The following is a 14949-nucleotide window of genomic DNA, read 5'->3' on the forward strand; positions in this document are numbered from 1 at the left end:
CTCTTTTGTTCATGTCTTACTCTTTTGTTCATGTCTTACATTTAATAAACATTGCATTGTTGTTGAATACACCTTGTCCATAGTCTGCCAGATATTGTATTTGACTGTCAAATACATCTTAAATGGCCGACCCTTTCTACAGGACAAAGTTCCAGCCAGAGTGAGTTCATGGAGACACCTGTCCATTCAGGTTTGATAAGGGCCTCCTCTTCCTGGTGATAGCCTACATATTCAACACTTCATTGGGAACACTACTAGTATACGTATCAGTGCCAGTCTTTCTGCTATACTGAATGAATGAATGAATGAATGAATGAATGAATGAATGAATGAATGAATGAACGAACTTTAATGTGTTTTTCCAAAAAATATTTCTGGACCTTTTAATGTAGGATTAGGCTTGTCCTAACTCTGAGAAAGCGTCTCACGTTGTCTATTCTGTTGGGTCATTCTCTCTGACCCCCTCTGAGCTCTTAAGTGGTATGGTTTATTTCAGATAATATTGATATTCTGACAGAATGTTCCCTGGACACAGTCAATGTTGTTCTGAACTAAAAAGAAGTGAATAGAGATTCTCCATAGAAAGAGCTTCTTCTAAGACTAGGCCAGTCTGTGTCTAGAAATCATCCCACGTCTGTTCATCCTCCCTCTTTTAGGGAAGTTACTCTTCACCATTATTTAATAACAACCATGGGAATTCATTCAAGACTGCCTTAGCTTTTATGAATATGCTCTGGGATATGGCATTCAGCAGCTAACAACCATACTGACGGCAGTAGTCTAATTAAAAAAGTTAATTAAGATGGAAGCTACTCAGTGGATGCCACACCCTAATGCCAAGGCTGAGTAGTCTATTATGTTCAGGACATTAGCACATGTAACAGTTCCATATTTTGCCTTTACACTGGTTGCTCAATAAACTTGCAAACAGTGGGCTAGTATCTTGTATTGTTTTCATTTCTGTCCAGTATGAAGCACAGTAGGCCTAAATGTCTATTTTTGTACTAATAGGCTATAGCCTATCATTTGATGTCTTAGGCCTATAAGTCGCAAGATTTGAAGACAAGACTATCAAAATACCACAATTGCATCTGCATTAGGCCATGTGGTTGGTTCATGTTGGAAATAACATAGTGAACAATTATGTGATTTACACATAATCATATGCGTAATGTTTTTGGTATTCACCACAAAAATGATTCACTATAGGCCTATAGCACGCAGATCACTGGCTACAAACTATTTTCTGAACAGCAGTTTCTGGCCTATAAATAAACATCGGAGGAGGTGCTATGCACAGGTGGTTTCAGACTATGTAGCCTACATATTATCCTGTTGTCCCGTCCCATTTCACATGGTGATGCTGTAGGTTACTGTGGCCAACTTTTGATTGCATCCTGCTGGAGCTCCATCCGAAAAATGATTGTTTCAATATTTGAAGAATGAAGATATAGGCTATACTCTTTTCTATTTAACGGAAACGTCTATGGTGTGATAACCATACCATCCGTGCTAAGTGTCCACCTTTTAGCCTAGACCGCTCGCAGTCCAAATACCTACTCCTCAAACACATTTTCTGCCTGGTTTTCCAATGTATGGAAAAGGTATTCTACCGGCACACCATTCCACCTCATTGGTATCCATACGCAGATCTTGGGAATTACAGTGTTTTAGTAAGATCGTTTCCATTTTGATTATTCGGTTTCGTTCATAACTTATTATATCGTAGAATGTGTGTTTTCTGTTTTTTAAATCATAGAATTAATGAAAGCAAAGAGCATGTGTATCTATTTTATTTCAACATGCGGCAGGATATGCTCGCCACAGGGAAGGTGATCCGGTCCATTTCATTGCGACGCCATCTTAAATCCGTGATCCAGCCGCCAGAGCTGAGTTGTTCCCTGACTGCGGAGGGGGTAGTCGGACGACCCGCTGGTGTTTGGCTACGTTTTATCCGGTGCTTTTACGCTCGATATTGGCTCTATTCACTTTGAATCGAGGGGACTGATTTGAGGCTTGTGGAAGGGTATGCTTTTTCTCTCCAAACTATTTTTTTGTAACGTTCTTACTTTTCCCTGTTTTCTCGTTCTCACCGAGCGGAATGTGTTGTGTGGACTGGTGTGTGGGTGCTAGCTGGGTGCTAGCTGGGTGCTAGCTAACCCTAACCCTAACCCTAGCTGGGTGCTAGCTGGGTGCTAGCTAACCCTAACCCTAGCTGTGTTAGCCACCTAGCCAGCTGCTTTCTCCGCAAACGTTTCCTTAGCCACCGCCTATCGGAGCTATACGTTGTCAAGCATCCCACTGGCTAGCCATTTTGATTTTGAAAATGTGCTTCACCGATAGCCATTCCTCTTTCAAATTAACTTACCCAATGTGATCTTCGATTTGGTCATTTGCTACCTTGCCGATAACGGAAGGAGGAACCCGTGGAGGTCCGTATCTGACCCAGCTAGCTGGTGGGTGGCTGGTTAGTAACACGCAGCGTGTTTTACCAACATTACTTCTGCTCACGTTAGCCAGCTAACCAGGGTTTAGTTTGCTAGCCAGCTCACCAGGGTTTAGTTTGCTAGCACATCGGCTAGCTTGCATTCCAGCGCACTGACTCATGTTTCACTGTGTTGCCTTGCTGCTGGCTGGCTCACATTGATACAGCTGCTTGAAATGGTAGTTTTCGTCTTTGATAAAACCAGGTTAGTTTTGAGCTTTGGGAGTTCAACTTGTTGGATGGAGTGATATGGGCCAGCCAGGAGAAATGGGGTTCCTAGTTGGATCATGGAGGTATAGAGTTGGATGGATAGCTTTCTAATCAGCTAGACAACCCATTTGAGAATTGTATGAGGAGGCTGTGTTGGAAACAACAGACACGTTTATATAGTCGTCTACCCGTCCCATTCAGATGACTTAATGAATTGGCGTTAGATAACGTTGCTTATTGAACCTCACTTCAGTTAGAGAACTAAACGTTGATCAGCCAGGTAACGACCGAGCTCACTCACTTGTTCTGGGAAAGGCAAATATTTATCCGTGTTTATTCTAACGTTGTAACCCAGTTTTTAAAAGCGTGTTGGTTACGTGTAATTGAAAGTATTCAACTGTTTGGTTTTGTCGCACTTTTAAGACTTTTCTTAGTCGACCTTTAAACAAAGACCGACAAAATTCCTGAGCCGTTGTGATTTGAGAGGATGTTGAGGAGGAGCTTGGGTGTAATCTGAGTCGCTGGTGTGTTGCTGTAGGAAAGTGGAGGCAGTCAGAAGTGGACTTGGATGTGTGTGGGGGTGGGGAACTAGCAAGATCACTGGTGGAAAACCTCGAGGAAAATACAGCACAGGACCTCTCCGGAAATCCCCCATACCGCTGCTCAGACACTAAACTCTCATCTCTGCGTTTTTTGTTGGATTTCTCACCACCGCATTTACAGTACCTGGATTTGTCGTGAGTTGTGACTCTGGGGCTTATCTTAGTTTTGCATGCCCTTCGTGTTGTGGATCTGCTTTTGTTGGATCCTGTGATGTCAACGTATTATCAAGTGTTGTTGATTCCATTAACGCTTTTAAGACTTCCCGGACTAGATTCAGACTGGTTAATGCGGTGAACCCATTGCTTTCATGCGCCCGTTTCTTGATGAGTCAAATTCTAGTATTTGCCGTTTCCTGTCTTCCGTTTTGAGGGTTTCGTCGGGGACTTTACAGTATACGATCATGCGGATGTCATCTGTACAAAAACACATTTCATCTACACTTTTCGGAACGAAAAACGGAAATGGCATCTCTTGCACCGCTGGCTACATAATTTCAAGTGCATTTGGCACTCCAGAATATATTTGTCTTGAAATTCGTCGTTGCCGTTTTGCGACTACAAACGGAGTGGGTTCCTCTGCCTGCTATATTGGGTTTTTTCTCTCCCTCTGCTTGCCCTAGTTGAAAAGGTTGCTTTGTGCAGTCCGTTTTTGGACAGAGGTTGGGAAGGCTGCATGAATGAGCCCTGCTGTTCTGTGTTTCAGATCAGGAAGCTGTGCAGGCTGTGGTTTGAGAAAGGAACATGGCTTCCCAGGGTGAGTCCTCAGTTCCACCTACCCCCCCCCCCCTCCTCCCATTCCTAATAACCGACCTTGAACTACCCAACCACAAGAATTCAGGAATGTCTCGCCCCTTGTATGCGTTTGTGTTTATTTGTGCTTGGGAGGAGTCGAGGAAAATGGCAGAGCTAGCATGAAATTTAAACCATAGTAGTTGCCGTAGTTCTTGCACAGACAGAAACCTCACCTTAATTTTGAATATTGAATGCTAGCAGAACAGCCAAACGTGTTAAATTCGTTTTTGTTTTCATCAATACCTGAGTGATATTATTGGTGTCCCAGTTGATGAAGGCACACTTCCAGTATTTCTGTCAGGTTAATACTGTTAGCCTAATTCATCTGGACATTCAAATTGAATGAATGTTAATGAATGCTACCATCATATTAAAGTGAATTATGTGGATGTGAAATCAACACGGGCCTTGTTGTTGTTGTAGCTGATCTGATGGAGCTGGACATGGCCATGGAGCCGGACCGTAAGGCAGCAGTGAGCCACTGGCAGCAGCAGTCGTACCTGGACTCAGGCATCCACTCCGGGGCCACCACCACGGCCCCCTCCCTCAGCGGCAAGGGCAACCCTGAGGAGGAGGACGTGGACAACCAGGTGCTGTACGAGTGGGAGCAGGGCTTCTCCCAGTCCTTCTCCCAGGACCAGGTGGCAGGTAAACAAACAAACACGCTCGTTCACAAACAGTACTCAGGGATTCATACCATATAGAATTCTCATGGAAGTTTTTGACGTTGTCCTGATCAAACAGATTCATGGTAGTATAGTTCAACACGGCCAACTGTCATTAACCCCAGCCTGACTACCCCCCCCCCCCCCATCTCCCCCTCCCCCCCAGACATAGACGGGCAGTATGCCATGACGCGCGCCCAACGCGTGCGGGCGGCCATGTTCCCCGAGACCCTGGACGAGGGCATGCAGATCCCGTCCACGCAGTTCGACGGCGCCCACCCCACCAACGTGCAGCGGCTGGCCGAGCCGTCCCAGATGCTGAAGCACGCCGTGGTCAACCTGATCAACTACCAGGACGACGCCGAGCTGGCCACGCGCGCCATCCCCGAGCTCACCAAGCTGCTCAATGACGAGGACCAGGTGAGCCAACAAACCTCTACCCCCCCCTCCCCCAGGAGAGATACTCTGCTGGTATTGAGTGTACTGACTTCTGAGTGCTGGTTAGCATTGGTCAAGCGTCGGTCGCTAACTTAACCCACCTCTCCCCCGTCCGTTCACCCGGGTGGGGGGCGGTAGTTAAAACGGCCCCGTGCGTTCCGGAGGTGTTACTGTGCGCTGATCGCCGCTGCTCTCCCTCAGGTGGTGGTGAACAAGGCGGCCGTGATGGTGCACCAGCTGTCCAAGAAGGAGGCGTCCCGCCACGCCATCATGCGCTCGCCGCAGATGGTGTCGGCCATCGTGCGCACCATGCAGAACACCAACGACGGGGAGACGGCCCGCTGCACGGCCGGCACCCTCCACAACCTGTCCCACCACAGAGAGGGCCTGCTCGCCATCTTCAAGTCCGGCGGCATCCCCGCCCTGGTCAAGATGCTCGGGTACGAAGGGGCGGGAGATAGGGGTGGAGGGAGGGGGCGGCGCTAGGGGAGAGGGGGCGTTAAGGGGAGGGGCTAGGGCGGTCTCTTCAGGGCTGCAGAGGCCCTGCTTCTCTCAGCCGCCAGGTCTCGCCCGTCTGGACGCGGAGCATTTGGTACATGTGTGTTCCTCCTCCCCCCCCCCCAGGTCTCCAGTGGACTCCGTGCTCTTCTACGCCATCACCACCCTCCACAACCTGCTGCTGCACCAGGAGGGCGCCAAGATGGCGGTGCGCCTCGCCGGCGGCCTGCAGAAGATGGTGGCCCTGCTCAACAAGACCAACGTCAAGTTCCTGGCCATCACCACCGACTGCCTGCAGATCCTGGCCTACGGCAACCAGGAGAGCAAGGTTAGGGCGCATGCCACGCCCGTCCGGGCCCCGAATCCCATTGGTTCCCTTCCCTAAAAGGGATGCCGACCCAGTATCTATCCCTGGATGTAAAATCACCCAGAGACGCCTCCGTATCGGGGATTTAGTGCAATGGTTCTTCACGGGAGGCCGTTTGTTTCAGGTGCCGATCCATTTAACGCTCGTCTCTCTCCCCCCCCAGCTGATCATCCTGGCCAGCGGCGGTCCCCAGGCCCTGGTCAACATCATGAGGACCTACACATACGAGAAGCTGCTCTGGACCACCAGCAGAGTGCTCAAAGTCCTCTCCGTCTGCTCCAGCAACAAGCCCGCCATCGTCGAGGCCGGTAGGTCCACGCCCCCTGCGCCCGAGCGTTTGCGGACGCGCGACGCCGTAAACGCGTTCTCCGTCGTAGCCCGCCCAGTCCCGTGTGCTGACGGTGTGTGTGTGTCTTTTTCCAGGTGGCATGCAGGCGCTGGGTCTGCACCTGACCGACCCCAGCCAGAGATTGGTCCAGAACTGCCTGTGGACCCTCAGGAACCTCTCAGACGCCGCAACCAAACAGGTACAGCCCCGCCCCCGTCCCCACCCCCCCCACACCCACCCACCCTGCTTTACTCTCTATCCTGACTGTTCCCTGCACTCTTCCTACATAAGAGCTCTCTCTTGTCTGTCTCCCTCCCTCCCTCCGCGGAGCAGAGCTTGGCCTTAGCGGAAGTAGATGTGATGCAGGTAAACAGCGGCCATTCCTGCCTTTGTCTGTGTCCCTGCGACCGCGGGCCCGCTAGAGACCCAGAACCGGGTCAGAACCGGAGGAGAGGAAGGAGTTAATAGACATGAGCGGAAAGGAGCGAATGGTTGTAGCGTGTGTCGGGAGAAAGGTGTGTGTGTGTGTGTGTGTACACGCAGAGGGGAAAGAGTTGCCGCTTTTAGGAAAATATCCACCCATTTCCCAACGACGCCACTCGTCCTGATATCCGTCCTGCCTGCCTGTCCGTCTTATCCACCCCGAGACCGTCCCGACTGTTGTGTGTGTGTGTGTTTGTGTCGTTCCCCCCATCTCTCCTAACCCCCCCTCCCCTCTCTCTCTCTCTCTCCCCCCCCCAGGAGGGCATGGAGGGTCTGCTGGGCACCCTGGTCCAGCTCCTGGGCAGCGATGACATCAACGTGGTGACGTGCGCCGCCGGCATCCTGTCCAACCTCACGTGCAACAACTACAAGAACAAGATGATGGTGTGCCAGGTGGGCGGCATCGAGGCGCTGGTGCGCACGGTGCTGCGCGCCGGCGACCGCGAGGACATCACGGAGCCCGCCATCTGCGCCCTGCGCCACCTGACCTCGCGCCACCAGGACGCCGAGATGGCCCAGAACGCCGTGCGGCTGCACTACGGCCTGCCGGTGGTGGTCAAGCTGCTGCACCCGCCCTCGCACTGGCCGCTCATCAAGGTGCGTATGAACACACACACACACACACACACACACACTCGTTGTCGTCGAGGTATGCAGGGGGGGCACTCAAAATCGTCTACGTGGTACTCGTTTATCTTAACGCTTCGCCGTCTGACTTCGACTGCGTTCCTTTGTCCCCGCCAGGCCACCGTAGGTCTGATCCGCAACCTGGCGCTGTGCCCGGCCAACCACGCCCCCCTGAGGGAGCAGGGCGCCATCCCACGGCTGGTCCAGCTGCTGGTCAGAGCTCACCAGGACACGCAGAGACGCACCTCCATGGGGGGCACGCAGCAGCAGTTTGTGGTGAGAGACGGACGCATCACACACACACACACACTTTTTAATAGAGATGCAGCACCATTATGCTCCCGTCCAACTTTCTACTTACTTGAAATGTTGATGTATGTGTGGGAGAGACTTGTCCTCATATTGACTGGTGTATGTGTAGGACTAGTGTGTGTGGGAGAGACTTGACCTCATACTGACCTCTGTGTGTGTGTGTGTGTCCCAGGAGGGAGTTCGCATGGAGGAGATTGTTGAGGGCTGCACCGGCGCTCTGCACATCCTGGCCAGAGACGTACACAACAGAATCGTTATCAGAGGACTCAACACCATTCCGCTCTTCGTTCAGGTAACACACACACACACACACACACCCTAACCTTCCATGATACTCAAAAGCCAGTAAACGCTGCCCTTACCGCTGCAGCGTGGGGGTGTTGGGAAGCGCGGGGGTGTTGGGAAGCGCGGGGGTGTTGGGAAGCGCGGGGGGGTTGGGAAGCGCGGGGGGGGTTGGGAAGCGCGGGGGGGGTTGGGAAGCGCGGGGGGGTTGGGAAGCGCGGGGGGGGTTGGGAAGCGCGGGGGGGGTTGGGAAGCGCGGGGGTGTTGGGAAGCGCGGGGGGTGTTGGGAAGCGCGGGGGGTGTTGGGAAGCGCGGGGGGTGTTGGGAAGCGCGGGGGTGTTGGGAAGCGCGGGGGGTGTTGGGAAGCGCGGGGGGTGTTAACGGAGCGTGTGTTCGGTCCCCAGCTGCTCTACTCTCCCATTGAGAACATCCAGCGCGTGGCGGCCGGCGTGCTGTGTGAGCTGGCCCAGGACAAGGAGGCGGCCGAGGCCATCGAGGCCGAGGGCGCCACCGCACCCCTCACAGAGCTGCTGCACTCCAGGAACGAGGGAGTGGGTCAGTACACACGCACGTGGCACACACACACACACACACGGTCCTGTTCGCAGAGCTGCTGGAACCTGTAAAGGAGGGTGTGTAACTGTCTCTCCTCCCTGCAGCTACGTACGCTGCCGCCGTGCTGTTCCGCATGTCTGAGGACAAACCTCAGGACTACAAGAAGCGTCTGTCTGTGGAGCTGACCAGCTCTCTCTTCAGGACGGAGCCAATGACCTGGAACGAGGTACACACACACACACACACACACACACACATACATACACAGATCACGCTGCCTAGCCGGCATCAAACCAACGGTCCAGCGGCTCGGAGGTCTTGAACCTGAATGCTAGTGCTTTTGGGGTGGTTCTCCTCCTGTAGCTGCAGCTCTCTCACCCTCTCTCTCTCTCTCTCTCTCTCTCTCTCTCCTCCGCCCCCCCCTGCAGACTGGAGACCTGGGCCTGGACATCGGCGCTCAAGGAGAGGCCCTGGGATACCGCCAGGAAGGTAAGACCCGCCCCCCGCCTCTGTCTGGCACCTCTGCTGGAGCGCCGTCCTCCACCCACCCTTCTCAAGCCGACCCTCCCAGACACACCGGGACACGGGTCGCTGTCGGGGTGGAGGACTGTGATTCAGTGTGTGTGTGCAGCGCTCGATCCTCCTGCAGCAGGCTTCACAGCCCTAGCGGCCTCACCAGGCGGATCGGTCAGCGGTGACCTGGTCTGGGCTCGGCCTGGGTGACCTGGTCTGGGCTGCTGGTGGCTGTGACTGCGTTTGGATGATCCTACTACTGTGTGGCTGCTTGGGTTGTTAACCTGCTCTCTAACAAAGTGTGTGTGCTTCCCCCATCCCCCCCCCCCCCCCCCAGACCCCAGCTACCGCTCCTTCCACTCTGGAGGCTACGGCCAGGACTCAATGGGCATGGACCCCATGATGGAGCATGACATGGGGGCGCACCACCCCGGCCCCGACTACCCCGTGGACGGGCTGCCCGACCTGGGCCACGCCCAGGACCTGATCGACGGCCTGCCCCCCGGCGACAGCAACCAGCTGGCGTGGTTTGATACGGACCTGTAAATAAACCTACTTTCTAGGTAAGGACACCAGTAACGGGCTGGTTCACAGGCTTGCGCATGCTCCGCGTGGTACTAACACGGCGCCGTGTTTGATGGGTGCTTTTGGAAGCGCGTCGTTTCCTGTCGTAACCCTGCCGTCTCTCTCCCCGTCCGCAGCTGTATCGTCTGATCTGAATGAACCTGCGTTGTGATTTGGCCTGAAGAGTTGCTGAGAGGAAGGGGGAGTGGGCGTGTTTCTCAGAAAGTGCCTGACACACTACTACAAGCTGAGTTTCCCATGGGAACTGGAGGAGGACAAAACTTTGTTTCTGGTCTCTGGCGGAGTTGAAACCGCGAGGGAATTCCTGGAGTGGCCGACTCAAAGATAAAGAAAGCTCAAGAAGTGGATCTCAAGATGGAATTTTAAAACCCTTGTCTGTATTTTTTTACTTTTTATTTTTTATTCCGATTCTTCAGTCTGTAATGGTACTGACTTAGCTTGCTTTATTATACCTCTCTCTTTTTTTGCAGTAATTTGTATACCTTTTAAGTCTCTCGTAGTGTTAAGTTATAGTGGTAATGCTCCATCAATTAAGATTTTATCAAGTTATGGTGTAGAACACTAATTAATCAGTTGAATTGTATCCTGATCAAGTGTAACATTGTGTAGCTTTTGTATAAAAAAAACCAAGAATTGGAAAACGGTCCAAATATCAACTATTTTCTTGCTTTAATGAGGGTGCACTGTTTTAGTGTCACAACAGTTCCAAAGGGGGTGTGCTTGGTGGGGGGGCAGAGGTGATTATGTTCTGTCTTTTTTGATGGTAGCTGTCGAGGGTAGTGAAAAAGATTTCCCTGACTATTGTAGCCTGCTGTGATTATTGGAGACATGGTTATGACATGGCTAAACAATAAAATGGACTTTAATTTCAACTGTCTTTGGTTCATTTAATTTCAGGAACTGCTTTTGTGTTCTCTTTTCTGTTGATTCCAAAAGCTACTTTAGAATGGAGGGATGAGCAGGAGGCGGGTTGAAATGGAATCAGTTTTATTATAAATTAAACACGTTCAGCTGTACAGTATAAAAGGCGAGGTGGTGATGGGCCGTTTCTACAGGCCACTCCCTCTGAGGATCTCGGACGCCAGCGACGCCACAGCGACATCAGTGTGAGACCTGAGGAGAAGACGAGCACAACAGTCACAACCGCCCTCTCTTCCATCCCTCCCTCTTCCCTCCCTCCCCCTCTTCCCCCCCACCCACACACACAACTATCCCTCTGAACTTTCGGGAGCATTATGATGGACTTGGCACTGAAGACTGGCCTGCCTGTGAGGACTGGTATGCCCAAAGGATTTTAATAAAAATCTTCAAACGTTGCGGCTAATTAATTTGATCAGCGGAGCAGTCACTAGTGAGCCGGTCTGATAAATACAGAAATCCTGCTCCCAGCCGGACACTGGCTGATCTGATTGAGGTTTTCCTCACTAATTACTGACAGTTTGAAAAAGCAGACTGAAAACCATTCAAGTCTGGGAGACGAATCCAAGTCCTTCTCAGGCCAACTCATATTCTAGATGGCTATTCAATTAGATTAGTTGAAGTTGCCGAATTCAACAAATCTGTAATCCCGGAGTTCGGTTTGATAAGCATGCAACTATTTCCTTTCCTTTTGTAAATGTCTGTTGGGTATTTCCATTGCCTGTAAATGTCTACAGGTCTGTGGACGGTACAAAAAAAAAGTGTTTTTTCCTCAGACAACACACACACACACCATAGTCCTATAACAAAACCTCACACACTTTCAGTGTTCTGTTGAGGGGGATTTTAAAAGAAATTCCTCTTGGTTGCCATGGAGAGGGCCGGTGACGTAGTGGGTAGTTGAGAATGGGAGTGCCAGCCACTCAACCCAATCCCAATATTGTCAAAAAGCCCTGCTTCACAAGCCTGGCTAGGCAACTTCAAAGACATGAGGGCTTTCTTTTTTTCCATTTCATAAAGAGGAGTGGAGAGAGGGAGGGAGGGGTAGAGGGGGAGGGAGGGGTAGAGGGGGAGGGAGGGAGGAGGGGGGGTAGAGGAGGAGTAAAAAGGAAGGGACGGGGAGGAGGAGGAGAAAGAAAGGGTCGGCGAGGGGGAGGGACAGGGAGGAGAGGTGAAGGGAAGGAGAGAGCGGGGGAGGGGAGGGGAGGGGGGGGGCTGGAGGAGGTCTGTGGCGCAGCGTAGCCGACCAACAATGAGCCACTATCACCGGCGCGGAGCGGCGGCGGCTGGAGGCGTCTTTCATCACGCGGCCCGGCCTCCACAAGAATGGATCAAAGCCTTGCCCCTGTCACAGAGACCAGGGCTCTGCTGAGGAGAGTGGGGGTGTGTGTGTGTGTGTGTGTGTGTGGGGGGGAGTGAAACACACCTGGCTGAGTGACTCAGGGTCTGCAGAGTGCGCAGCAGCTCCTGACCCTCGTCTGAATCGCTCCACGCACCGTCGGACGAGGAGATCTGGAGGACGACGCAGAAACACACACACACACACACACACACACTATAATACACAAAACAAAGACATATAGTATACAACAGAAACGCACAAATAGAGATATACTATGTAGTAGACAGCTAGACAACACACACACACACACACACACACACACACACACACACACACGGCCTGGAAGCTCCATAGGGGCACCAAATGGAGTCAGACAGAGTTGGAATGTTTCTGTGCTAATGGGAAACAGGTGCCCTGCGTTCCCTCCCTCCCTCCCTCCCTCATCCCTCCTCTCCTCCCCCCCCTCCCTCCCCCCCCCCCCTCACTCCTACCAGAGGAGGCTCCGCCCCCGGTCTCTTTCTCTCCGCTGCCGACTGACCTCAAAGTCAGACGGCGCTCTGGTAACTCACAGCAGCTCTATAGCACTGATACACCAATATGAAGAGCAGCCACCCTGACTACTGTGTGTGAGGAGGGAGGGAGGGAGGGAGGGAGGAAGAGAGAGAGGGAGGGAGGGAGGGAGAGAGAGAGAGAGAGAGAGAGAGAGAGGGAGAGAGGGAGGGAGGGAGAGAGAGAGGGAGGGAGGGAGGGAGAGGGAGATAGATAAAAAGATAGAGACGGAGAGAGATAGATAGAGAAAGGGAGAGAGAAAGGGAGAGAGAGAGATAGAGAGAGATAGAGAAAGAGAGAGAGAGGGGGAGAGAGAGACAGAGAAAAAGAGAGAGAAACTTGCGTGCTGTGAATCTCTGCCAACCGACAGACAGGCGTAGGGAGTGGGGGAGGAGCTACGTAGGGAGTGGGGGAGGAGCTACGTAGGGAGTGGGGGAGGAGCTACGTGTCGAGCAGCCTTGCGCCCCGTGAATAGCAGCAAGGTGACAAAGAGCTGCCCCATGACTTCATATCTGGAGCAGGTGGTTCACAACAACAACAACGAGCGCCTTCTCATGTGATAACATGTCTACAGGAGGGAGGGAGGGAGGGAGGGAGAGAGAGAGAGAGAGAGAGAGGGAGAGAGGGAGGGAGGGATGGAGGGAGAGAGAGGGAGGGAGGGAGGGAGGGAGAGGGAGGGAGGGAGAGAGAGAGAAGGATGGAGGGACAGGGAGGGGTGAGCTCTGATTCACACCATAGGAGTGGTGTAGTGTTTCAGCCTCTGATCTCAGGCTTAGAGTGAAGCTGACAGAGCGAGGGAAAGCAAAGAAAAAGCACACACACACACACACACACACACACACACACACACACACACACACACACACACACACACACACACACACACACACACACACACAGACAAAGGGACAGTGTAACTCAGTCCAGGGGTTGGGGACTCAATGGTATCTGTGACAGAGAGAGAGAGAGCCTGGAGGCTCTCCAGCCAACAGCTCTACCTGACAGCGCGCTCGCACACACACACACACACACACACACACACACACACACACACACACACACACACACACACACACACACACACACACACACACACACACACACACACACAGCTGTACACTTACACACAGCCTTGCACTCGGGGTCACAAATGGCTGGAGGGAGAGCTTACCAAAGAGTGGGTCTCCACAGGTATGTGTGTGTGTGTGTGTGCGCCAGAGAGAGAGAGCGGCAGAAAGAGAGAGTTCCTCGGAGCTCAAACACCGGAGGAAGAGCAGCTCGTTAACCAGCCGTCCGTCCGGTGGCCTAATAAAGACCACTCCCCCAGCAGAGGAGATGAATCCGCTAATGGGTTTCCTGTGTAATCTCCTGCCGCACACCCCCCTCCCCACCCGCTCCGCACCCCGCCCACCGCGGCGCGGCCGTTGCCAGGCAACAGGGTTACACGCGCCTCGGGGAGGGAGACTCTCCCCCGATTCCCCCCCGGCCCCGGCGACGAGAGCTCCGTCCTTGGCCCCGGCGCCGCCCCCTTACGAGGCGCCGCGCCGAGGATTTACAGGCCCGAGGGCGCCGGCGGATTATACGACCTGGCGGAGAACGGAGAACGGGTTTGTCGTCGGAGGCGCGGTCGGCCGTCCGGGGCGACTTCCTGAGCTGGCCGGGCGCCGTCTTTCTGTCTTTTCTGGCTGCTGGGTCCCAAAGATGAACTAGAGGTCAGAGGTCTAGTGGAGTTCTACCTGGTGACGTCACTAACGCTGTCCTGCACACCAGGAACCACGAACAGGCTCTGAACAGCCTTCTACTCCCCACAACTACACCACGGGCTCCAGGTTTGGGGGGGGGGGGGGGGGGGGTGAATCATGGGGTAGGGGGGCTCCTGGAAGACCCTGATGTAGAGGTAGAAAGGAGGAGGGGGGGGTGAGAGCAGAAGGAGAGGAGAACCGGAGGTGTAGGAGGAGGAGAGGGGGGAGGGTGTAGAAGGAGAGGAGAACGGGAGGGGTAGGAGGAGGAGAGGGGGGGGGTGTAGAAGGAGAGGAGAACGGGAGGGGTAGGAGGAGGGGGGGGTTGAGAGAGAACGGGAGGGGTAGGAGAGGGGGGGGCAGAAGGAGAGCAGAGGAGAATGGGAGGGGTAAGGGGGTGGGGGGACAGAAGGAGAGGAGGGGGCAGAAGGAGAGGAGAACGGGAGGGGTAGGGGTGGGGTAGGGGGAGAGGTGGGGGGGGTTGGTTTGGCTGGTTGCGAGGTCTGGGGTGGGGGCCGGGGGTCCGGGGTGGGGTAGGAGGAGGGGGGGGGGTCTGGGGTGGGGTAGGAGGAGGAGGGGGGGGGGGGGGGGGGGTTGGTTGGGCTGGTTGTGAGGTCTGGGGTAGGGGGTGGGGTAGGAGGAGGGGGGGCTCTGGGGTG

General features: G+C 53.5%; 2 protein-coding genes across 3 annotated transcripts in view; one reads left to right on the plus strand and one right to left on the minus strand.

The window, feature by feature from the left end:
- The first annotated feature begins 1900 nt into the window (after positions 1-1900).
- On the plus strand, positions 1901-10597 carry ctnnb1 (catenin (cadherin-associated protein), beta 1). 2 transcript variants are annotated; one of them, XM_084443764.1, is made up of 17 exons: positions 1901-2026; positions 4001-4051; positions 4513-4737; positions 4921-5174; positions 5394-5632; positions 5817-6018; positions 6221-6365; positions 6481-6584; positions 6719-6751; positions 7127-7465; positions 7613-7771; positions 7980-8099; positions 8494-8644; positions 8749-8870; positions 9073-9133; positions 9495-9720; positions 9859-10597. In XM_084443764.1, the coding sequence occupies exons 2-16, from the start codon at positions 4039-4041 to the stop codon at positions 9701-9703; spliced, it is 2376 nt and encodes a 791-aa protein (XP_084299890.1). In that variant the 5' UTR covers positions 1901-2026; positions 4001-4038; the 3' UTR covers positions 9704-9720; positions 9859-10597. The 2 variants fall into 2 exon arrangements, with proteins under 2 accessions (XP_084299890.1, XP_084299891.1); XM_084443765.1 differs by lacking the exon at positions 6719-6751.
- A 155-nt stretch (positions 10598-10752) lies between these two features.
- The window catches only part of ulk4 (unc-51 like kinase 4), a gene marked incomplete at its 5' end in the record, with an annotated part of 101216 nt that continues 97019 nt past the window's right edge, over positions 10753-14949 (minus strand). Inside the window, 2 exons of the mRNA XM_084444654.1 lie at positions 10753-10855; positions 12087-12172. Of these exons, the coding sequence (XP_084300780.1) occupies positions 10792-10855; positions 12087-12172 (150 nt within the window). The 3' untranslated portion in view covers positions 10753-10791. The remainder of the gene's footprint in view (positions 10856-12086; positions 12173-14949) is intronic.

Source organism: Borostomias antarcticus (genome assembly GCF_949987555.1).
Source record: "Borostomias antarcticus genome assembly, chromosome: 10".
Taxonomy (NCBI): domain Eukaryota; kingdom Metazoa; phylum Chordata; class Actinopteri; order Stomiiformes; family Stomiidae; genus Borostomias; species Borostomias antarcticus.